The sequence below is a fragment of the Macrobrachium nipponense genome, chromosome 17, assembly GCF_015104395.2.
Source record: "Macrobrachium nipponense isolate FS-2020 chromosome 17, ASM1510439v2, whole genome shotgun sequence".
In the NCBI taxonomy this organism is placed as follows: domain Eukaryota; kingdom Metazoa; phylum Arthropoda; class Malacostraca; order Decapoda; family Palaemonidae; genus Macrobrachium; species Macrobrachium nipponense.
The window spans coordinates 32,186,292-32,211,182 of NC_087210.1; the positions used below are offsets into that span (position 1 = coordinate 32,186,292).

Genomic DNA, 24,891 nt, shown 5'->3' on the forward strand with positions numbered 1-24,891 from the left:
GCACTAGGGGAAGCATCACTTCCCTGGAACAATTCTTCTAAGCACAAAGATCCTTCACTTGATCCTTCTTGGGTGTGTAAATCCTCAGTTTCTTCACTTGCAGTTGTAGTCCTCTTCATACTCCTGGTAGTTACACAACTAGGAAACAGGTGGGGGTTATTCTTCTCCAACTCTACCGTAGGACTAATCCTCAATGGTTTGTCTGTCACTACAGGACAAAGAATGAATGGCACACCACCAACTTCATTCCCAACAGAACATGTACACCTTCCACAGCCAGTGAGTCCTTTACAGCAAAACCAACATTCCCTGTCACTAATTCACATGACAGGTGTAAGCGGCATATAGGAGTTACTTCCTCTCCTCCTGTACCCTTCAAAATAACTGAATCTCCTGTGAGATTCTTCTCCAACTGAGGGTGAGCACCATGTACTACCACACTATGGTTACTCCCTGTATCACGTAATATCTTGACTGGTACCTGCACACTTCCTTCTTGAGTTGACAGCATACCTTCATAGATATATGGTTTAAAAGCCTCCACACTGCTCAGCCACTCACTACTTGAGGTTTCATTTCCACTGGTTGCTAAACATTCAGCTTGTTTAGTTTCATTCTTCTCTGGAGTTTGATTCTCTCCCACACTGCTCTTTGTAGTTTGTTTCACCTGGTCACCTTTCACTACTTGACCAACTGGCTTTGACAGCTGTTGTTTCCAGTAACACTCTTGACTGAAGTGTCCTGCTCTTCCACACTTGAAGCAGACAACATTGGGTTTCTGTAACTGTCTTGAAAAATTGGATGAGGATTTAACATTAGCTTGCCGAGGTGTATAACCTTGTGTACTCTTGGTAGTATCACTTGTAGGTTTCCCATTAAATTTGTTCCTGATATTTGGATGAGACTTAAAACCTGGGCGTTGTTGATTTTGGTACTTGACATTGTAGTTGCGTTTGCTACTAATTATATTGTAATCTTCACTCAGTGTAGCAGCTTTGTCAAGTTTCTTAACCTCTCTCTCTCTCTCAAATAGGCTCTTATATGTTCAGGAATTCCCCTAAGATATTGTTCAAGAACAAGTAATTCTTCTAACTCATCAAAAGTTTTAACTTTAGCAGCTTCTAACCAACGTTTAAAACACCTTCCCACTTTATATGCATAATCTAAGAAGGTTCCCTTCTCATTTTTTCTTAAACTTCTGAGTCTTTCATTGTAGTACTCTGGGCTCATCTGTTAAACTTGTAGCACACTGTGTTTAAGTACTTTGTAGTTTTTACACTGATCAGCTGTTAAGGCTAGATAAGCACTTCTTCCTTTACCAATTAAGACACTTTGTAGCAAAACTGTTCATTTATCTTCTGGCCATCCCATACCTGAGGCCACTTTCTCAAAATGATCAAAAAACTCATATGGAGCTTCTTCAGTAAACTTAGGGATTAACTTCTGTACTCTTACTACATCAGATACAGGGTCTTGATTACCTTGGTTAGGGTTAGACGGTGTCACAGGTAATGTGGATCTAGCTCTTATCAATTCCATCTCCCTTTCATATCTTGCAATTTCTCTTTCCTCTTTTATCCTTTCTCTTTCCTCTTCTGCTCGTGCTACATTCAACAACTATTGGGCCAATTCTAACTCATCTTCATCAGTTATTCTACCAGAGTCTATCAATGATTCCATAGCAATACATCTTATTTGTGCCTTTACCATACTAGTAGACATAACCACCACATGCCACTGCTAAAGTGCTCCACTGTGCCTTAGTCAAAGTGGTTTCAGATAACACTTGGATGGAAGGGGCTGCTAAAAAATCCTGAACCTTGAACACTATATATATACAGGCAGTCCCCGGTTACCTGCGGACTTGATAATGGCAATCTGGTTTGATAGCGCCTGTCTAGTACCATAAAATCAATGATTTCAGTTGCCGTAACAGGCTGGGTTATGGTTATCGGCGCCATAAGGTGCCGATGATAGAGTAATGGGATCATAAAATGCCTAACAGATATCGACATCATTAACCAGATATCGACGCCATAACCAGATATCGACACCATTAATGGTAACTCGGTGTCATAAGCGCCATGAAGCACCTCGTTTCAGTTCATGGCGGTTCTGCATATCAGCTCTCCACCAAGGACTGCCTGTGTGTATAGTTAAATTATATACATATATTTTGTATATATATATATATATATATATATATATATATATATATATATATGTATGTATGTATGTTATGTATGTGTGTAATGTATGTATGTATAGTATATATATCTATATATATATATATATATATATATATATATATATATATATATATATATATATATATGCACACACACACACACATACATACAGTCCCCGGCTTACGATGGGGGTTCTGTTCTTGAGACATGCCGTGAGCCGAAATTCGTTTTAAGTCGGAAAATCATCAAATATCCCAAGAAAACCTTACTTTTAATGCTTTGGTGTATTGAAAACTCTGTAAACTGCATTTTTATTGCATTTTCCATAAAAAAACTTCAAATATTGATTATATTGCATTTTTGGAGTCATATTTCTTTTGCCAGAATTGCATCTTAAGCGTCGTAACCATGACACCTGCGTTGTAAACCTGGAAATAATTTGTGATGAATATAATTGAAAAGTGCTGAACCTCAAAATGCTGTAAGCCGAACCTGTCGTAAGCCAGGGAATGCCTGTATATAGTATATATATATATATATATATATATATATATATTATATATATATATATATATATATATATATATATATATATATTGTAATATATATTATATATATATTATATATAATATATATATATATAAATATATATATATATATATATATAAAGAGAGAAAGGGAGAGAGAGACTTACATACATTTACATGACAAAAAACTAAATTTTGATTAAAATATGTAACTGATCATTGGTGAAAGTGGACAGTTGTTGAGTGACAAGCGTATTTATTTGAGATTTGCGTTTGGAAATAATACTGGTGATACTATTTGAAAGACAACTTTCCTGTTTGGGAAGGGGTTAACCCATCTTGGTTTTTGGTCCCCGTTAGCTACCACCTATGTTGAGCTTGGTTGGCATATGAGCTGGTACTACATTTGCTGGAGGATCCAGTGCTGCCTCCTTTTTACCATACTGACATCTCTAAGGACTATGGGATGAGCTGGGTTCTGTGAACAGCACTGCTTGAACTAAACATCCCTTACTCTGTATGGCTGCCATATCTGTTTTTAACAAGGCTCATGCTATGGAGCCACTGCATTCACAGCTCATATCTTGCAAACCAGTTAACTTTCCTGCCTCTTTGAATTTCTTACAGTCTTTTCTAATTGTGTAAATTTCCAACTCAATGATTTTTATCAAATTTAGTAATATTACACTGGCCTGTGCTGTTTTCAAGATCTAACATATAATACCCGATTTTAGGCCAGTTGTTTGTACTGAATCCAAACTTTATGCTCATTTTACTAAATCAGATCAAGTTAATGAAATATTAGCACTTTAAAAATATCCTAAATTCCGATCTATTTGTAGGTGAATGAAACACAATATTGAAAATGTTAAACTGATTTATTCACAGAATACTTACAAAATATTTTGAATAGATAGCATGAGGATTATAATGAACCAAGGAAACTACTCATGGATGAATGGTCTCTTCAGGGACTTCCGTTTGTGATGAGTAGACTCCACATCCCTCTTCAAGCACCAGCAGTAGTCAATCAGAAATTTGACATTCCATCGGCCTTGATAGCGTTCTTCCATAATACTGATATCTTGGTGAAAGCGCTCACTCACTTCTTCACTGAAGTCTCCAAAATTCTCTGGAAAATATTCCAGATGAGACCGGAGGAAGTGCAAGATCACTGACATGCGTGCCAACTTGGTGGAAATTCTCCATTAACTCATCAACCACCTTCTGATACTGGGAACTTCTGTGGTTGCCAAGGAAGTTTGCAATGACTGACTTAAGGGACAACCAGCAGAGAGTTCAGCAGGATTCAGTGCATCATCCAAACTAGCATCCTTGATGAGTTCCCTTATTTGAGGACCATCAAATATACCTGCCTTAAGTTTCTCCATGCTTTTTTGTTGAAACATCTGATGGAGGAAAGCAAATCCTCTACCTTCCCTGTCCAATGCCTTTACAAAGTTCTTCATGAGAGCGAGTTTGATGTGGAGGGGTGGAAGCAATTTCTTGCTCGGTTCAATCAGAGGGTGGAACAGAACGTTATGTGATGCAGGTGGGACAGAACGTTGTGTGATGCAGGGTTTAATCCTTGTCTTGATGGCCGCTATTGTCTGACATAATGTTGGTCATCAGCACGGCTATCCCATAAGCACAGAATGAATGGATACTTTGTGTAACCACCTTGAAGTCCTAGGATGAGTCCAACAACTTTTAAGATCTCCACAGAGCAACTATTTATGTTCCTGGTAGTTCAGAGCAGACAACAGACGTTCCATGCTTTTGTGGGATTCTTTCATTTCAACAGGGATTGATGAAAACTTATTTCCGTTATTCAGAAGAACTGCCTTGAGACTTCTTTTAGATGAGTCAATGAAAAGTTTCCATTCCATAGCATCATACTTCAGACCAAGTAATTCAATCAGGTCAGCAATATTGTTATAGTAGACCAGTGAAGATGCTTCATCAAATGTGAAGAATTCTCTAAATTCTCCTCTTGCGGTCCTGATACCAATAGAATGTTCCTGGTGCCAGTAGACGTTTCTCTCGAAGACAAGAACCCAATAGCTGGGTGGACTCCTTGGAAAGGTTCAGGTCTCATGTCAGGTCATTGAGTTCAGCTTGGGTCAAAGGCACCGGTTGGTCGTCCTCTTCTGGCCTGTATGCACCACACTAAGCTGTATCAGTCATGTCACTAGATTCTGAATCAGAACTTGATTCTATGGTGACATTTGGCTCAGGAACAGAAAGATCAGGGCCATGGGGGACTGGCTTTATGGCAGAAGGAACATCAAGGTATTGAACATGATGTTTGTTCTTGCAATTGATGTTTTTTAGATTTATCATGCAAAAGTAGCAGTTGGTAGCGTGATCTTTCCCTTCTCTCCACACCATTCGGACACCAAATGGCATACTCTTCCTTTTCTTGTTCCTCCAATCTCATAAGTTCTCTACACATTTTGCAGCAGATATGGGGAGCGAATGGCTTATCCTGGTCCCCTAGTTTGACTCCAAAGTAAACTTGATATGCTTTCTTCACAAAATCCGTGATTTTTGCTTGACGGTCTGGAAGAACCACATGTCCGCAGATGTAACAGAACCTATAAGGATGGTTTTTACTCTTCCGATCCATTTTATACATATCTAGACCTGAAAAGAGAAATAAAACTAATTATTAAAGGTTACCCACGACCCGGTTTTGCAAAAAAAAAAAACCCATAAACGCTTGAAGAAATGGCGATATTATGGAAATATATGCTGGAATAGAAATAGACTTTATCTTAGAAACCAGGCCTGACCCAGGAAAATGAACTGTATTTTTGGATTCAGCTGCAAAAAGGTTCCTAAGTCAGTTAGAAAACCTTGACCTTTGTAAAGAAAGTTTTGAAATGCAGGCCAGTGTTATTGATCCCGTGGTTGTCATCAGTTTGATGCACATCCAGATTGTTTTCCAATGGAAAATCGTTTTTTTCAACAGAATTACCTTTACTTGTGGTCTTCTTGCTAGTCATTGCAACAGATTTGTTGAAACAAATTTATAACACTTTAGAGACATGATACTCTATTGTGAAATTGAAGATGACTGAATAAGGTAAAGGTGTGCAAGTGAGAAAGAGGAAGATACTGGGCCACTCACAAACAGTGCTCCCTGCATGTCAGTCATTCCATTTTAGACGAGATACTCATTTCTGTGGCATAGCTACATAACAAAAAATAATGGTGGACAAATGTAAACCTTATGTGCAATAGGGTTAACAGTGTCACCCACAAAAAGTACGGGGTATATCACTAAAGAAAAGGAATAAAGGAATAACATTGTCACCTGCAAAAAGAGCTCCTGAACATGCTCTAATCACTCCATCTAGAACTCACATATGTTTGCCCTGTAGATACTGATTCTGTTAGTATGTCTTTTAAATGTTAATTTTTTTTTTAGAAATTATTCAGTCCATATTAGAAGAAACTGGGATATTTTAGGGTATCCATATTAAAAGTGAATTTTGTTTTCAAAACCATTTTTGCAGCCGATGCACTGTACATATGCATGTGAGTGTGCTTGTATTTGTGTGTTACAACAACCAACTCCCTTGTAATCCAAACAAATTTATTCAGTTTTAGGACTTTTCAAATTATGTAAAACTATGCTTATCTGCCATTAGTGAGTTTCAGAATCAAACAATTTTGTTTATTTTAATGAGAAAAAACATGTATTTTCCTCAGTGTAATACTGGATGATTAAGAAGTTTGTTTTATGCCATGTTCACATTCATCTATTTCTGTTTACTGTAGTACAAGTAAATTTTGAGTAGATTAGAAAGCTTACAAATGTTACTTCATGTTTCATTCTTCACGCCAGGTAATGCATTCCTTATGAAAATGGGATTTTATTAGTTCTATTGCTTTATATTGTTTTGCGATTCATGAACTGAAAATTAGTCAGGAAAAAATTATTCATATTTTCAACTGAAATTTATTTGCAAATTATACCATATATACAAAAATATTTTACCAACAGTTTGCTCTGACGGGAAGTAGTCAAGGTCCATTGCGAGAGTTGGCTTGTGGTGTTCTTCTGGAAGGTTCAGGACTTAGCATTCTTCAGGAAATCTTAAGTGTTTATCCAGAGGACACAGCTACAACCCCTGAAGATGTGATGATGGATACTCTTCATCTCTTAATATCTCACTGGAAAGGAGAAAAGATTGAGGTGAGGGACTAGTGTGCAGTTCTTTCTCCAATTCAGAATTAGTGACATCACAATTTTGTTTCTATTATCAAAAGCATGCCTGTCTGGACCAAAAGTATACAATCAGAAATATAAATGATTATGTAGTTATGCAAAATGCTTTATTTATAAGTTGTTAGTACAAATTTTATGCAGTAAATTTGTGCTTAGTTTTATTGTCTTGTTGCATTGTGTGTACAACAATGTTATTTCCTTTTCTTTAATGTATGATTGACGAATAATTTATGATTTTATCATTTTGTGTGATACATTATTCTTCAATATTACTCTTTATTTTATACAGCATCATCCTTCATTATCTAATGTAGTACATACACTGTCACATTTCAGAGTACCAGAAGTTTTATCTTTTGTTTATTCTGTACTGCAAAACTGTAGTGATATTTGCCTCACAGTGTAGTGAATGTCAATGGTCATGACTCTATGATAGGTTGTATAGTGCTACTTTAGGTTGCTTTGCACCCTTTTTTATCATTTCATGTTCTTGAATATGTATTAACCTTTCTGTGGTTTATTTATTTTTATCTGTAATATATTAGTATCTTTTCTTTTTTTAGTTTTTTCATTCATATGCAGTGGAACACCCCCCCCCCCCCCCCCCATATTTGCAGGGGATGCAAACAGCTAGAATCTGTGAATACTTAGATCTCCCTATAAAAACGCTTAAAAAAGGGATTTTGACGTAGGAAAAATCTATTTCTGGGCGAGGAAGCCGTGTTGCCCAGTGAAATGTGTCCTCTTTAGCACTATTTCTAGTAAAATATTGCTATAATACCAGAGAACTGCTAAATTTGACATGTCAGAAGTCTCTGACTCGCTCACCTAAATAAAAGGTGTCGGTATAAAACTGGGGTGAGTGTTAAACACTACCACAGCAACCCCTCCAATTAGCCTTTTCCTCATCAAAAGACCCTAAATACGGGGAGCCGACCCATAGGTCACACGTAGCTACCCTGTTGAAGGAGTCTGTGACGTCATACTTATCGATAGCATTGAAGCTTGGTGCACAGCAAGGGGGGGAAAAAAGGGGGGGGATTTCACTGGGCGACACGGCTTCCTCGCCCAGAAATAGATTTTTCCTACGTCAAAATCCCTTTTCTGGGCTCAGCCGTGTCGCTCCGTGAAATTGTACCAGAGAAACACCAAGCTACACCCCTCTGAAATGAAATACAATATTAAATTGAACTCAGAAGGGTTAAAGAAATCAAAAAATAGTCTAGAATTGGAAAAATACAATTTATTATTTACCAAATATATCACATAGCAATAACATGTGGCAACAAAACACGCACATAATAAAATAATTACTAATAATTTGTATAACCGTAACACTATACACCAATCCTAACAACTGAAACATTTGCTGAGGTAGGTAAAATGTTAATGAGGCTGGCATAATGGAAAAGATTCATATGACACAAGGACGGTGCTATATTGATGCAGTAGCAGGAGACACTGGTCTCCCTACAGCTATTGCATGATATTTAAGATCCTCCAAAGACTTAAGGTAATGCTTTTTGAAAACCAAGGGTGACTTCCAACCAGTATACTTCTTCAGATCATCGAAGTTCATATATTTGAAGAAATTTACAGAAGTTGCTATAGCCCGAATATCATGCACCCTGGGAAATGACCCTGGGCTGGCTTTCTTGATAAAATACAAAATCTGCTGCCTAATGCCCTTTAGGGATAGTGTTGCACCATCTTTTCTAATGAAAAGGGGGCCCTCGGAATAGGTAGATGTCCTAGATAAATAGTCCTTAAGAGTTTTAACAGGACATAAAGATGGATCCTGTGGAAGCGGAACAATCTTCCATGGAGACCACCTCATCAAGGGGTCTTCATTCTTAGCCAGAAATTCTTTATTTGGCGAAAGCAACACGTCCCCCGAGGAAAGGAACTCAATATGCGCTTCATCTCTAGATAAAGATTACAGCTCCGATATCCTGGCACCTGAAGCCAGACTCAATAAAAACAGTGACTTACGCAAAATGGTTTGGTAATCACATTTGAAGTTGTCTGTTTCCGAGGCTAACCTGAGAACATCGTTAAGAAACCATGACACTGACGACGGTCTGTGAATGGGCCGCAGGCGTGCACATGCTCTTGGGATAGAGGTGAAATAAGACTCGGTTAGATTGATACCGAACCCGAGAAGAAAAATCTTTTTCAGAGCCGACTTCGTGGTTGTTATTGTTGCAGCTGCCAAGCCTTGTTCAAACAGAGACCTGAAGAAGGTTATAGCCACGTTCATTGTCATTACTTTGATATTTGATTCCCTGAGGAATGAAGACAATTTCTTAACTGCTGAATCATACTGGCGAAGCGTAGATTCTCTCTTATCTGACTCTAAGAACAAAATGTTCTGTGGATCAATGTCCCCTACTCTCTTACCTGCAAACTTCATGAAATCCATAAAGTTAGGGTTTTGTGAAGACCTGAGGAATTGAACACAGTCCTCGTTTGAACTTGTTGCGACAGCCTCAAGTCTGGGAGAGGGTGAGGACGAAGACCTAGTTCCAGGAGAAGGGGAAACCAATTGCTCTTGGGCCAGTGAGGAGCTATGAGAGCCACCTGACCTGCGAAGGATCTCAACTTGTGCAGCACCTTCAGGAGAAGGTTCACTGGAGGGAATAAATAAATCTTCGTCCACTGGTTCCAATCTATACTCAGGGCGTCCGTAGCAAATGCCAGAGGGTCCAGGTTTGGGGCTACGTAACAAGGCAGCTTGTGGTTTGCCTCTGTAGCATACAGATCTACTTCCAGACCTGGTACTCGTTTGCAAACCCTCTTGAAGGATTCTTGGTCCAGTGACCATTCTGACTCCAGAGGGACTGATCGAGACAGTGCGTCTGCCACTACATTGTGGACTCCCGCCAGATGGGTAGCCGACAGATGCCAGGTGTTCTTGGCTGCTAGAGAAAAAATTGCTACCATCACGTGGTTCACATGGCTTGACTTTGAACCACCCCTGTTTATACAGTGTACCACTACCGCACTGTCGAGAACCAACCTGATATGACTCTTCTTTGGAGGACGAAGCTTTTTTAAAGTCAGAAACACTGCCATAGCTTCCAGAATGTTGATGTGAAGCTTTTGGAACTGAGAAGACCAAGTTCCCTGAACCTTCTCGTGCTGTGAATAACCTCCCCAACCTGTCAGTGATGCGTCCGTATGCACCACAAGGGACAGGGGAGGGAACTGCAATGGTAACTCTTTGGCTAGGTTTGCGGCCTTTGTCCATGGGCGCAGACGTTTTCTGAGAATCAGAGGTATCCGGGCGAACTTGTCCCGACACTTGGCATTTGCCTTTGAACACCAAACTCGATTGATGTCCTTGAGCTTGACTTTCAACAGAACGTCCGTGACCAAGGCAAACTGGAGCGAGCCTAGGATCCTCTCCTGATTCCTTCTCGAAGTCTTTTTGCATTTTAAGAATTGTCGTGTTGCCTTGGCAATCTCCTTCCTCTTCCCTGCTGGAATGGGAAAGGAAAGTGTGTGAATCCAGGTCCCAATGAAGACCTAGCCACTGGAAACTTGGACTCCAGAGTCAACCGGGACTTTGTCTTGTTGATCTTGAACCCTATATATTCCAGGAAAGACGTGACCTTGTCCGTGGCTTTCATACACTTGTCTTGGTCCATCTCTCAGATTAGCCAGTCGTCTAGGTACGCCACCACCAATATACCCTGAGACCTTAGCTCCTGCACCACTGCCTCCGCCAGTTTCGTGAAAACCCTTGGTGCTATATTTAGCCCGAAGGAGTAGGCTTCTTTCCCTAGTTTGAAGCCGAGGAATGGTCGGAAGTGCCAAGCTATCGGGACATGATAATAGGCGTCTGTAAGATCTATAGAGGTGGTGACGGCCCCACGGGGAAGTAAGGTCCGCACTTGAGAGATGGTCAGCATTTTGAACTTGTCGCAACGAATGTACAAGTTTAAACGGGACAAGTCTAAGATCACCCTTCTTTTGTCGGTCCCTTTCTTTGGGACGCTGAATAGACGACCCTGAAATTTCAAGTTTTTGGTCGTGGAGACTGCTCCCTTCTGGAGAAGGTCCCTGGAGTAATCCATCAACTCTTGCGTTGGTTCCTGATAAAAGGTGATGGGTGGAGGAGGACCTTTGATCCAACTCCAGCCTAGGCCTCTGGATACTATGCTTTTCGCCCAACTGCTGAACCCCCAACGATGACGAAAGAGGTACAGCCTGCCTCCTACCTGAGAAACTTCATTGAGATGATGAGGGCCGGAATCCTCTTCCTGACCTCGCACCTCTAGCTCGCCCTTGGGCTCTGGCTCCTCCGCGCTGACGAAAGGATCCTCTAGCCCTGCCACCCCTAGCAACCCTGGTAAAGGGGTGAAATGCCCAACTCTCATAGACCGGGTTAAAAGCGGGCGACACTGAATACTGAGGGGAAACCTGTTGGTTAGTCGATGGCGAAAGGAAGACAAATTGATGCTGTTGATGAAGCTGAGCCTTAGAAGTCGAAGGCTGGGGAACTTGTTGAACTGGAACAGCTTGTAGCACAGGATGCTGTTGCGGAACTTGGAAAGGTTGGAATTTCCTTTGCCTTTTCCTAGCCCTAAAACTGGAGGGAGAAGACTCTGATTTCCTTTTGAAAGGAATTCACCAACGCAATCTGATGCTTTGATTAAGACGTGATGCCTCGCTCTGAACCTCGTTTACTGCCGAAGCTGGGAAGAGATCTGCACCCCAGATTGAGGAAGCCAGAAGCTTGTTGGGTTCGTGCCTGATCGTAGCCTCAGATAGAACATGCTTCCTGCAATTTCTCCTAGCCACCGCAAAGTCGTACAAGTCACATTGCATGCCCAAAAGTAACGACTTCGCAATGACCTTAAGCAGCGGCTCCTGAGCGTACTCCCGAGCCACTGTCTCTGTCATCACTAGGGAGTTAAGAGACCTAGCGAGGCGTGTCTTAGCATCAAATTCTGCTTGGATCAGTGCGTCTGACAGCTTAGGAAGGCGCTCACTAAACAAAGTGATTGCACAATCTGGCTTCAGCTTGCCTACCGAGAATGTAGCCGGCAAATCCTCCCACAAATCCTCCCTACCTGGGAGTAGCAATGATGTGGGATCTGTCTCCCTAAGCTGGGGCATGGGCTCTTCCCGAGTCACTGCCTGGAGGGTAAGTTCAGCTACCTTTGATGTAAAAGGTAAAGGGTTCTCGTCATCAGTTGTAAACATTGTGAAAGGGCTTTTAAATGCTGTTACTCTAGTATTTGAGTAGTTCCACTCTTCTAGGCTCCGTATCCATGTTTGCTGAGCCTGATCTCGAGAAAGGATAACAGTTTCCTTGGGGACCTTATCCTCTCTAACTAGAGCTGCCTCCGTAAGCCTAACATAACCTATAAATGGAGGCTGTAACCCTTCGGGGAAGAACTCGAAATCCTCGAGTCTACATGTGCCACAACCTTCTATAGTGAACATCCCGTTGACAAACGGAGCGAAGTTCGCCACCCTCCAAGGATTACCAGGGTGGAACGGAGGGAGCGTGGACCCGTCAGGCATGCTCTGAGCTTGCACCAAGCTACTAGAAGGTGCCGGAACTGCCGACTCCTGTCTGAGACCTGCAATCAGGGAGTCCTGTGCACCTAACCTCTTAAACACCTCTTCAAACCTTGCTGCAACTGAGCTGACTAAGCTACCAAGGCTACTGACCTGATGTAGAATATTCACATTGAACTGGTCTTGGGCAACTAAAGGAGAATCCTCCTGCCCTTCCTGCGGTACCTTATGAGGTATCCGATCCCTAGACGTTGAAGGAATGGGACTTGTGGGGCAATAGGAAGAATTCCCTTCATGAGACCTTGGATTTGAAGGTTTAGAGAAAGACTTCATTCTGGGTTTAATATGTGTATGAACCTGTGGTGCCTGCCCAGGCCTTGGCTTTATCTCTGATCTGCCTTTAAGCAAGGTTTTACCTGAAGGTTTTTTCTTTATTTTAGGAATCACAGAGAAGGAATGCGACCTGGTAGGGGGCAACCCTCCTGTGAAACCCATGAAGGAATTGGAAGTAGAGGGAGAGGAAGAATCAGTCACTCGAGGAAAGACCCCGGTGACCAACTAAGCTAGCCTCATTAACACTGTTACCTGTACCCATATCTAGTGTAACGGGTAAATCCTCAACCACTTCAAGTGAGACTTCTTCCAAGCCAAGGTCCGGCAATTCTGCCTCTTGCTGTTCCATAACTGAGTCTTGGATTGATTCGATAATCAGTGCCGCTACTTTTGGTCAACGTATCCGGCAGATTTCCCGGCTGGGAAGATCAAAGTCGCCATATCTTGGGACAGAATATACGGCTTAGCCTTCCCTACGTTCCGTCCAAACCCTCCAACCCAGATCTTGAGGGCGGAGAGTGCAGCCTCCTTAATAGACTGCTCAGCCTGTAATGCAAGGAATGTGTCAATACTGTAAGTTCCTTGAACATTATGCTTATAATTGTTCATTAATCAATGTAATTTAGTTTAAAGAAATTTTTATTGTTCATTTATTTAATTTCATTAAATTTTATTTATTTATTTATTTTTTTTTTTTTTTTCTATTTTATTTATTAATTAAATTATTATTATTATTTTTTTTTTTTTTACAAGTAGTGTAATATAATTACATCACAATATACATAGAACAAGCAGTGCGGTAGCTTACCGAAGAGGTAGCCTGTTGTACCAAGTCGTAGCAGGCATAGCAGTTTTCGTGATGCCAGACTACGGAATCAGTAAGCAACACTGCGCAAGGGGCGTGGCCTTGACAAACGTCATGGCCGCACGGATCTTGCAGAGCAGCACTACAGCCGGCAGCCAGACACTGAGTGGCCTGTAAGTGCAATAATATATAAGAACAATTGCACAAACTTATTAGGATAATTATGATATAAGTATTATATGCCGGAGCATTCGGGACTGAAAAATATAAAAAAAATATGTATACGTATATTCATATATATTTACGTCCCGGGGACTGTGTAAGAAATAAAACCACCCGGAGCTGTATGACCCGGGGTGGGGGGTACACGGAGTAACCCCGGGTAAAACAAAAAAAAACCGGGACGGCCACATGAACTCGAAAGTTCGGTGGCAAAAGAAAATAAAAATAATGATAAAAATAATGAAAACTAAAATAACAAATATAATATCTCCGCCTACGGAAGAGTAACTCCCGTAAACATAACCCTCAACGACTACCGGAGAAGCCGGAATCTAAATCCGCCTTATGCGGAGAGGGAATGTTTAAGGCGGATGGATGTAAGCTCCGGGAGCTGAAAGAAGCAGAGCGCAACAAATCCACGGAAGCCGAGGCTGAATACGCAGTGCGACCATCAACTCCGGAGGCGGTCGGCTAAGAAGCGACATTCACCAACCTGAGGTCCTGGGGGACACTGTACACCCCCCCACTCTCCGCTGATGGGAACGGCCATCAGCGACAACCAGGGCGAGAGGAGCACCCAACTACTGGGGGCCCTGCGTGAGGGGGTGGGAGGGAGGGCTGATGGGGAGACGATCACGTGACCAGCGTATCCTCGTGAATAAAGGATCACGAGGAAAATGCAGGCATAGCCTATATAGGCTAGCTGACCGAACATCCAACATATATATAGACAAAATAAATGAATTACTTAAAGCTAAAAGAAAATCATGCTTTAACACGGGGGGTGATAATGAAAAATAAAATGTCGTAAAATATAAAACGCAATGAAGGCCACTCGATAACGGTGGGCGTAAAATGGAAAAAACTACTTGCCTACTGACAAAACGAAAAGAAACGGCAAGCTGACGAAAAGAAAAAAGGGGAAATTTCTTGAATGAAATATACCAAACTTAAAAATAAATAAAAGGGGGGGGGGACGGTGGATATACAGCGAAACACGTAACAAAGGAAACGTGTGCGAACGCAGACCCCCGTGAAAAACATGGAATTAATGAAAATAACAAAACATAAATGAAAACAAGATCGACAAAAATACTGCCACCCAAGACATAAATAAAAATATATACTGAAATATCACAAGTTACAAGTATATATATATATAATGAAATATCACAAGTTACGAGTAGGAAGGAAACCCACTCGAAACTGGTACAAAACAAGGGAACGACGTAATGGCGACTCGCCGCCGCTCGCTAAGGAAAAGAGACGCCTAACAAAACCCTAAATAAAGGCAAAACGAAAGGCAAAATCACTCCCTAAATATTGAAAAAGGGCGAACCAGTACTTAACTTGGGTGAAGTGGCAGATTGACGATCCATAACGATAAAGAATAACGAAATCAATGAAAAGGAACAGATAGCTTAAATCAAGCGTTCAAATGCTGGGAGGCTATCGATAAGAATGACGTCACAGACTCCTTCAACAGGGTAGCTAGGTGTGACCTATGGGTCGGCTCCCCGTATTTAGGGTCTTTTGATGAGGAAAAGGCTAATTGGAGGGGTTGCTGTGGTAGTTTTTAACACTCGCCCCAATTTTATACCGACACCTTTTATTTAGGTGAGCGAGTCAGAGACTTCTGACATGTCCAATTTAGCAGTTCTCTGGTATTATAGCAATATTTTACTAGAAATAGTGCTAAAGAGGACACATTTCCGGGAGCGACACGGCTGAGCCCAGAAAAGCCTATTTTGTCAGTTCCAACTCAAGAAAAACCCACTAAAAAAATGCTTATATGTACATACCTGGTTTTTTTAAGTAGTTTTATCACAAAAAGTGCTTTTAATCATGAAATTGATATGAGAATTCAGTAATTTGTGGATATTTCTCATAGAAAAATACCACAAATACACGAGTCCACGAATAGGGGGGCTGACGGTACATAGTAGCCTACTTTATGTCTGTATTTTTTTTTTCTTTTTTTTTCATCCATGGGCATTTTATCCTTGGGAGTTTCTCAGCCATTACTTACCTTTTTGACTTGTTCTGTATGAGTGTATTCAAACTGAATACAGTAAGTCCTCGGGTTACGCTGGTCTCGACTTACCATGTTTCGTGGTTACGAACGCGCCCCCATAAAAATATAAAAAATAATATTTTGCGTCGTTCCGTCTTACGCGGTTTAGCGTCGTAAGCAACGTAAACAAACGCGAACTAGTTCCGGGCGCACGGCGGAAGAATACGCTTTGTGGGGGAGAGGACGGCGTCGCTTCGCTACGCTCATTCCTCGCCCATACGCCATTTTGGTTGTTTACACTGCCTCTCTCTCCCTCGTGTTGTATCGTTTTTGTAACTTTTTGCTCTTTGTTATGGCTCCCAAGCGCAAGGCGGACTCTTCTGATGGTAGTGCATCGAAGAAAAGAAAGGCCATCACCATGGAAATTAAAGTGGACATTATAAAGCAATCTGAGAAGGGAGAAACGCCAACAAACATTGGCCGCTCGCTTGGCCTTAGCCGTTCGACCGTTGCTACCATTATCAAAGATAAAGAGCGTAATCGTTGAACATGTGAAAGGATCTGCTCCTATGAAAGCGACAGTGATAACTAAGCAGCATAGTGGTCTAATAATTGAAATGGAAAGGTTATTGGTGCTTTGGTTGGAAGACCAAAAATCAACGGCGTATCCCAGTCAGCCTTATGGTGATTCAGGAGAAGGCGAAAAGATTGTATGTTCTGCCTCACCTCAAGAATCACCTGCCTCGCATCTCCAGTCAACTTCTGGAGGTTCTTTTTCTCTTCACTAACCTCCCCCAGTCTCTCCAGCACCGCAGCTTCCTCTCCAGTGTGCAAGCCAATCAAATTAATAAAGGTAAGGAATTGTTCTCTCGTTGTTATTGATAGGTATTTACATTAAATCATGTGGTATTTTTCAATGTTCCGACTTACGCTGAAAAGTGTTACGACGCATCTTAAGAACGGATCAACGTCGTAACTCGAGGACCCCCTGTAATATAATAATAATAATAATAATAATAATAATAATAATAATAATAATAATAATATGTAATAAGAATGGAGTCCACATTTATGAACTTTTGATGTATCCATTAATTGAACGTGAATACATATTTTAGAAATTGTGTAAGTACATACTTTACAAGCATATCAGAGTGGTGGTCACACATACAGATTTTTTATCATTTTGATAGTATATACATACTGCTACTCCTTTGTGCATCAAGGTTGGAAGGTAATGACATGCAATATTGCAGATAGAAGTAGAAGCAGAAGGGCGGGATTTACTTGCTGTTCTGGATCACATATTACAACAAATAAAGGATTATCTAGAAAATGGAGGAGATCTATTGTCAGAAGAAGAAGTTTTAGATGAACTGAGAAACCTATGCCAAGAGGAATCTGTACCTTTGAAAACTAAAGTGGATATTCTAACAATTTCAGAAAAGGTAAGAGTAACTGTAAGAATATTGGGTAATTACACTACTTGGAACATGACCGTGAGAAAGAGAATTTTTTTTATTTTAAATGTATTAAAAGTGAACGTTATATACTATTTACAATGCAATCACTCAAGAATTTTCTCGTGAATTGCATTAAGTTACATCAAATATTGCTGTATATTTTTTGCAAAACTAAGTAACGTTGGCTCTTAGCTTGTGTGCAACTCATGTGTCATAAGATTTTAGTTTAAATATATAAAAGATAAATCCAAAGGCATTCCAAAGCGAAATTTTAATTTCCTTTATGCTCCAAGCTTGCCAAAGATGTAAAGAAAATGCAGAAACCAGTTCAGCTTAATGTAAACAAGTATTAGACTTACCCGTTTTTATTAACTCTTTACGTAATACATATAAAGTTGGAGCCATGTATATCTTCCCTCAAGAAAGAATACAGCAGGTCTGGTCATTGTGTACAAGGGCAGTGTTGGGGTCACCTGGATAAATTCACTATTATTACATAATCAATATTGATAGAGAGAAAGAATTTATGTACTATGTTCTGTGTACGTGCATATATTTAATTCTGTCTTGCAGGTCATTAATTGAGTTTAGTTTACTAAATGAAACAATTTTTAAGTCTTAGTAGAAGGAAAGGTTTAGTTGTTGCAAATATATTCATTCTATTACTGTCTTTTTCCTGTGCTTTCACTTCACAAAGCCTCCCATCTTCCAGTTCTCAGCCAAGTAGGATCTGGGTCGTCTTAACTTCTGGTGACCACAGGTGTACAGGTGACTCTTGTCACATAGTGTTCTCTCTTGGTCAGTGCAGAGTATGTCTTTGAGCCATTTTCATCACCTATTCATCATTATCTCATAATTTCCCTTCCAGTATTATATCTCTCTCATATCCTAACAGGTGGGTCCTGGGACCAAACCCCCACATATGGCAAGGCCCAAACTGTATCTTGAGTTTTTATAGTTAATGGTATATAATGCCTTTTCAGTATCAAGATGGAAGTTCTTCCTCTTCTTTCTCACAGTTGTTCCTACATTAAGGAGTCAGATGCCTGATGCACCTTTTCCACTGCCTTCTGTCAAAGGCATCATCCTCCACCAAACCTCTTCTCTCCATATCTTCTTTCACTTTATCTAGCCATCTAATTCACTGTCTCCCTCTCGATCTTCTTCCTCTAACAGGTTCCTTCCAAGCCCTCTTCACTCCCTTCTCGTCATCCATCCTCAACACATGCCCATACCACCTCAATATTGACCCTCTTATTACCTCTGTAGTCTTTACTTAACCCACCCTTCTTATTTTGTCATTTTTCTATCTCTCAAGCAGCGATATTCCAATAATCCTGCTCAACATTCTCATCTCTGTTCTCTCAAGCTGTACTTCCTCCTTTCTTCTTAGAGCCCATGTTTCTAATACATACATTAATACTGGTCTTTCAAGATGAAAGTTATTTAAGTTATTTATGTTCAAATTCTCAATCGATCAAATCCTCAGTGGATATAATCTGAAATAAGTAGGACAATGAATCTGCTGTGCATCTGCTGTTTTGGAACCCACTGATTTTTTATTATATCTCAGAATCTTACCAAATATTCACATGGCGCCTCAGTGGCATGGTCAGTATGGTGTTGGCGTGCCACCTTGGTGGCCACGAGTTCGATTCTCGGGCATTCCATTGAAGGGTCAGAGATGTGTATTTCTGGTGATAAAAGTTCACTCTCGATGTGGTCTGGAAGTCACGTAAAGCCGTTGGTCCCGTTGCTGAAATACCACTGGTTCCATGCAACATAAAAACACCATACAAACAAACAAACATTCACATATGTACTTAAACGTTTCAAGCCATTGGCTTGCTCAAGAATTGAGGAAGAAAAAGAGATGTTCGTTGGCCTATCTTGTCTGTGCCTTGGTTAGTTCTCTACTGTGGTCTGGTGGTTGAGAAGTATTTTGGTAGTTTTTTCTTGTACTATGCTGGAATATTGGTATAGTTCTACCTTTTGCTTTGTGTTGGGTGTCTTCAGTATATAATAAAAAAAACTTAATAAAGCTAGATATTGCAGAAATAACCAATGTGGCCACACACAATGTTTGACTTGTATCATTAAGGCAAGTGATTGGCCTTTAAAGTCTTGAGAAACTATCTGTTAAGCACAGGAACAGGAGAGAAACATAGGAACAGGTAACACCTTGTTAAAGATATTAATTCCAATGTGGATTTGGTAGTTTTGGAACAGTTAGGCCTAGATAATCGGGAAGTGTTCCCAATGAACATAACTTAACGTGTGTTCTTCCTATCCCCTGATCATTCTCACCAAGCTCTTCCTAGCACAAGAATAGTAGACCCCCAGTATTTTTTGAAAGTTAAAAAATAATGTACGTATACTGAGAGTATTATCCTACATCAAATATACCTTAAATTATTGTCCTATCACTGTATTAATCTTTCAAAAGATGTATTACCTTTACTATACACTTTTAAAACACTATGGAGACACACACACAGTGTGCATAGTATATGTTAATACCAATTGGTTAAAGAGACTCAAATTACCAGTAGTACATATCTTTTCCTGGGAGAGAGAGAGAGAGAGAGAGAGAGAGAGAGAGAGAGAGAGAGAGAGGCCTGAACTAAGTATCTATCTGTCCATCTCTAATTTCTTTTATTCTTAACCCTTTGGTATAGAGAGAGGGGGGGGGGGGAAGAGAGAGGAGAGAGAGAGGAGAGAGAAGAGAGAGAGGAGGAGAGAGAGAGTGAAGGGGGAGGGGCTTGAACTAAGTATCTATCCATTTCTCATTCTACCCTTTGGTATGAGAGAGAGAGAGAGAGAGAGAGAGAGAGAGAGAGAGAGAGAGAGAGAGAGAGAGAGAGATGAAGCAAGGTAGAAATTGATTTGGTCAGTGGCAACATCTACCCTTGCAGAGAGAACATTTATGTGAGTACACAAAACTTCTCTCATCTCAGTGAGAGAGAGAGAGAGAGAGAGAGAGAGAGAGAGAGAGAGAGAGAGAGAGAGAGAGAGAGAGTGTGTGTGTGTGTGTGTGTGAGGTAGGAAGGGAGAAAGAGAGAGAGAGAGAATTATTATTTTTATTATTTAATGTTATTATTTAATCATGTAAAATTTAATAATAATAGATATATTTGAAAATTAGTAAATCATCTTTTTATAAAAAAAAATTTATTTAGTCATGAAAATAACATCAAAATATGTATACTAATTAGCAAATATTTCTTGAAGGAAAAAGTCTGCAAATTGCTGAATTTTTCGTGAATAATTTGTAGATAGGTTCCACAGAAAAATCCACAAATCGATGAGTCCTCGAATCTTGAGAGCGAATAGGGGGGTTACTGTATTTAGTCCCTTCTGTCTTCTGTACTGACTTTCACATTCTATAACCACACATGAGCCTGCCTCTGGACTATCCTCTGTCAGTCCAGTGAGTGTCAGATAGAGCTTTTTGCCAGGGAAGCAAGTCAGCCTAGCATATGGAGAGCTATGCCAGCTCCTTTGCCCTCTCGGTCACATCACCATATGCATGGGGCAGGTTCCTTACTTTACCCAAAGCCAAGTGATATCATCCTTCACAGTAATGCAAGTGATGGTCTGATTCATTAATGAACCCTGAACTACTGTATATGCCGGTGTATAAGATGACCTTTTAACCTAAAAAAAAATCTCCCCCAAAATGGGGATCATCTTACACACAGAGTAGAAAAAGCAAACCTTAAATCCTGTCAAGGTTATGATACCCTGAAGTGTCCATAGTTATGTCAATGTTAACTACCGTCACAACTATCGACACTAAACAAAACTGTAATAACGGTAAAACCGTAGGTGATTGAAGTGAATCACTAGTGACACCATTATTATAAGGCAATACTATAGAAAATTTTATTATTAATACTTATTATACAATGCCCTTTTAACATTGATTGATAATTTAAAGTTACTGAAAGGGTAAATCAGGTACAGGCAGTCCCCTGTTATCGTCAGGGGTTCCGTTCCAACGGCTTGATGATAAGCAAATATCGCAGATAACAGAAAATTGACGATTTATGCCGCTGATAACCGGTTAATGCCGCTTCTGTTAGGTATGTGTCGGTGCCATAACTGTATTATCAGTGCCAATAACCAGAAATTGGTGCATTATGGTGTCAAAAATCTGCGATTTTCAGTGCTAGACAAGCCCCATAAAACCGGATCGCTGATAACTGGGGACTGCCTGTACTGGCCTAACTTCCTTGTTTATGAAACATGGCCATGCTTGTAGTTCCCAGTTGTGCTTGACTTACGAGCTATGTTATTTATTAAAGGCCAATATTTCCTTGGTTTATTGGTAGTTTTATATAATCAAAATGAAGGGATTTGTGATAGTTCCCTTGTTATCCTTAATATATCAGGGTTCTTTCTTGTTTTAAAGGAATACATTCATGCAGATATACTTCCAATGGGTATTATTCCACTGATAGTGACGTCACAGGCGTTGAGCATTTGTGATATTTATATTTTTCCAAAGGGAATACAAAAGTATTTGTTCGTAATGGTGAGCTTTGCCAAACTCTTTAAAATCTTGAAGATAACGAATTTATACATTTATGGTACAAGATTTCCAGTAATTATTGATTTTATTTGTACCAATTGACTTACATCAGCTGATAATTGTATTTAATATAAATTGGGGTCATCTTTTATGGCAAACATGCCACTAACTTAAACATACATGAAAAATGGGTGGTCATCTATATGTTGAATAGTCTTATATGCCGCCATATATGATATACTTTCGATAAATACGTATTGTCCAAAATTTGAAACCAGAAATAATCCCACAGTACATATACTTGGGGAATAGTTCTAACTTTTTGGATAATTGTATTGTATTTGCACTCCTCACACAAATACCTTCAGGTGTTTAAATACTGCATGGCTACTCTTGACACTGGCAAAACACAGTGGATTGGAATGTCTATTTTTTCTCAGATTTTCTGTGATTTCTTCATAACTGTTGTACGAGTGGCTTTTCTTCTAAGTGTTGAGCATTTGTCCTTGAAGTATTCCATACCACAAGCAGTTGCCTAGCACTCTTTTCCTATTACCTGTAGTGTATATTCTTAGTAATATTCACATTGTGTATTGTTTATGTACATTTTTGTGTTTTGGAAAGCCTGGCTTCACAGAAGCAGAGTGTTTACTATTTTATATATATATATATATATATATATATATATATATATATATATTATATATATAGATATATATATATATAATATAATATTATACATATATAGTAAACAATAGTTATATTTACATTTGTTATTTCAAACATGCTGAGACCAAAGAAACACGAAGTATAACAGAAAAATGGCCCTTTTAAGTGGCCAGGCCTTCAAGTACATCTCTGAAACAGAGAAGCATTATGTCCGATACAGGAAAGAGGTTGGGTCCCCAGATCGATGCCTTAATAAGCTTATTAAGCTCATGTCTGATGGAAGCATTGGCAAAGACATGCTTCCTGCAGTTCCGCCTAGCAACCACAAAGTCATACAGGTCACACTGGAAAGTCTGCAGCAGCGGCTTTGTTAGGACCCAAAATAGAGGTTCCCCAGCGTAGACAAAGGCCATCAACTCTGAGTAGTAACCGAGTTGATCGACCTACTCAGTCTACACTTTGCCTCAAACTCTGCTTTACCATGACTTCCGGAATTCTGGGTAACCGTTCACTAAACTATGTGGAAGCACACTCCCGATCGAGTTTGCTCACTGTGAACGTTTCCGGAGCACCCACCCAGCACTCCAAATCTCCGGGAAAGAGGAGAGAGGTAGGCCCTGTCTCTCAAAGCTGAGGCATTGGCTTCTCCTCCATTCTGGCCTGCAGAGTTAACTCCGCGATCTTAGATGTGCAAGGGGTCGGGATGTTATCCCCCACCACGAACGTGGTGTAGCAACCTTTGTGTGGCGTCAACTTGGTGTTGAGGCAATCCCATTCCGAAAGGGTGGGGACCCATGCCGACTGTGCCTGATCCCTAGGATAGATCACAGTCTCCTTTGGGACCCTGTCTACCCTGACAAACGCTTCCTCGGCTAACCGAGCGTAGCCTGGGAAGGGAAACTGGAGGTCCGCTGGGAAGAACTCGTAATTTTCCACGGGACGGGTTCCGCAGTCTTCAATTGTCAGCATGCCATCCGAAAAGGGAGCATGCAGCGCCAACCGCCATGGGTTGTTGCCCTCGAATGGCAGGAGCTTAGATGCATCCGGCACAATAAAGGACTGCTGTGTGCCTCCAGACTGGATAAGTCCGGCCAGCAAGCTCTCCTGAGTCTGTAGTCTCTGAGTCAGAGACAGGATGGACTGTCCCGACGTCTCTAAACCCGAGGCGAGCTGAGAGGACATCGATTGGAATCTCGAGTCCACAATACTGCCCATCTTCTCCATGAGAAGATTAGCGAAGGCATCAGGGTCGAAGCCGGACTCCATCGGTCTGGCTTTAGAACCCTTAGCTCTCGACCCCTTAGGCAGGGGAGTAGCTTTTGCCGAGGAAGCCAAAGGCTTGGGGGCCAATGACGACCTGGCGGAGCCCGCCGGAGAAGGCTTAGTTGGTCTGGCAGCCTTCGGCAGGGACTTCTTTTTCTGGGTTTTCACCTTGGGGATCACAGAACCAGACCTATCCCCAAGGATCATGGACTTCGAGAAGCCCTAAAAAGAAGAGGAAGAAGAAGGAGTTGGGCTAAAAGCAAGTGTTTTAGATCTAAAGCCACCTGCCTCACTTACCTCCCTACCTTCTTCCTGTGAGTCGACGGTCATTGGCTCGCGATGCAGACTGATGGCCGCCACTTCCTCTGTCACCTCTTCGCACAAAAGCCCTCTTGGTCTTCCGGAGGGGCCTGGGTTTCCAAACGGATCCTCTCGATGATAGGGGCCGCCACTTCCCTAGGTGCTGCTGCCGACGTCCTTGCGTTTGGATAAAGGAGAGAACACATCTCCTCCGACAGCACGTAGGGGCATCCAGCAGCAACATTCCTCCCATAACCCCCCACCCAGACCCTAAGGTTCGAAAATGAGGAGGCCTTGAACACCAGAGGGGTCTGTAAGAGAGGACAAAATCAGATCCTCCAGTGGCGGAACTATATCCTAAAAATCAAAAACATTACTGAGGTGAGGATGGTACCTACTGACTCATTAGTCACGTTCCCCACCAAAGCGTAACACACTTCACAGCCATCTGGATGCCAGACTAAGAGGTCGTCAACCTGCACCGCACAGCTGGCATGAGATCGGCAGACCTCATGCCCACACGGTTGCTGGAGAACGGCTGCGCACCCCAACTCCAGACAACGTACCATCTGTAAGTTGGAACTGATACATGAGTATCGCCAAAATAGTTCCGCCGGAGTTAATTCCGGAGGTATGTGTACACTTAGACTAGTTCTACTAAAACCAGCGAAAGGTAAACATCAGCTATTAAATAAAATTTTACTTAACATTTTACTTAACATTAAAGCTCTGAATGTCTCCGCCTGCTCCGGAATCCATAATTTCATTATTGCAATAGCCATGACCGGCGGAGTTGGCCTGAT

At 40.9% G+C, this 24,891-nt stretch overlaps 1 protein-coding gene across 2 annotated transcripts in view; it reads left to right on the forward strand.

The window, feature by feature from the left end:
- Nucleotides 1-24,891, forward strand: part of LOC135196168 (NBAS subunit of NRZ tethering complex-like) — a 668,624-nt gene that overhangs the window by 593,413 nt on the left and 50,320 nt on the right. For both annotated transcript variants that reach the window (XM_064222745.1, XM_064222744.1), the window contains 2 exons: nucleotides 6,729-6,920; nucleotides 17,116-17,307. In XM_064222745.1, coding sequence (XP_064078815.1) covers nucleotides 6,729-6,920; nucleotides 17,116-17,307 — 384 coding nt within the window. The remainder of the gene's footprint in view (nucleotides 1-6,728; nucleotides 6,921-17,115; nucleotides 17,308-24,891) is intronic.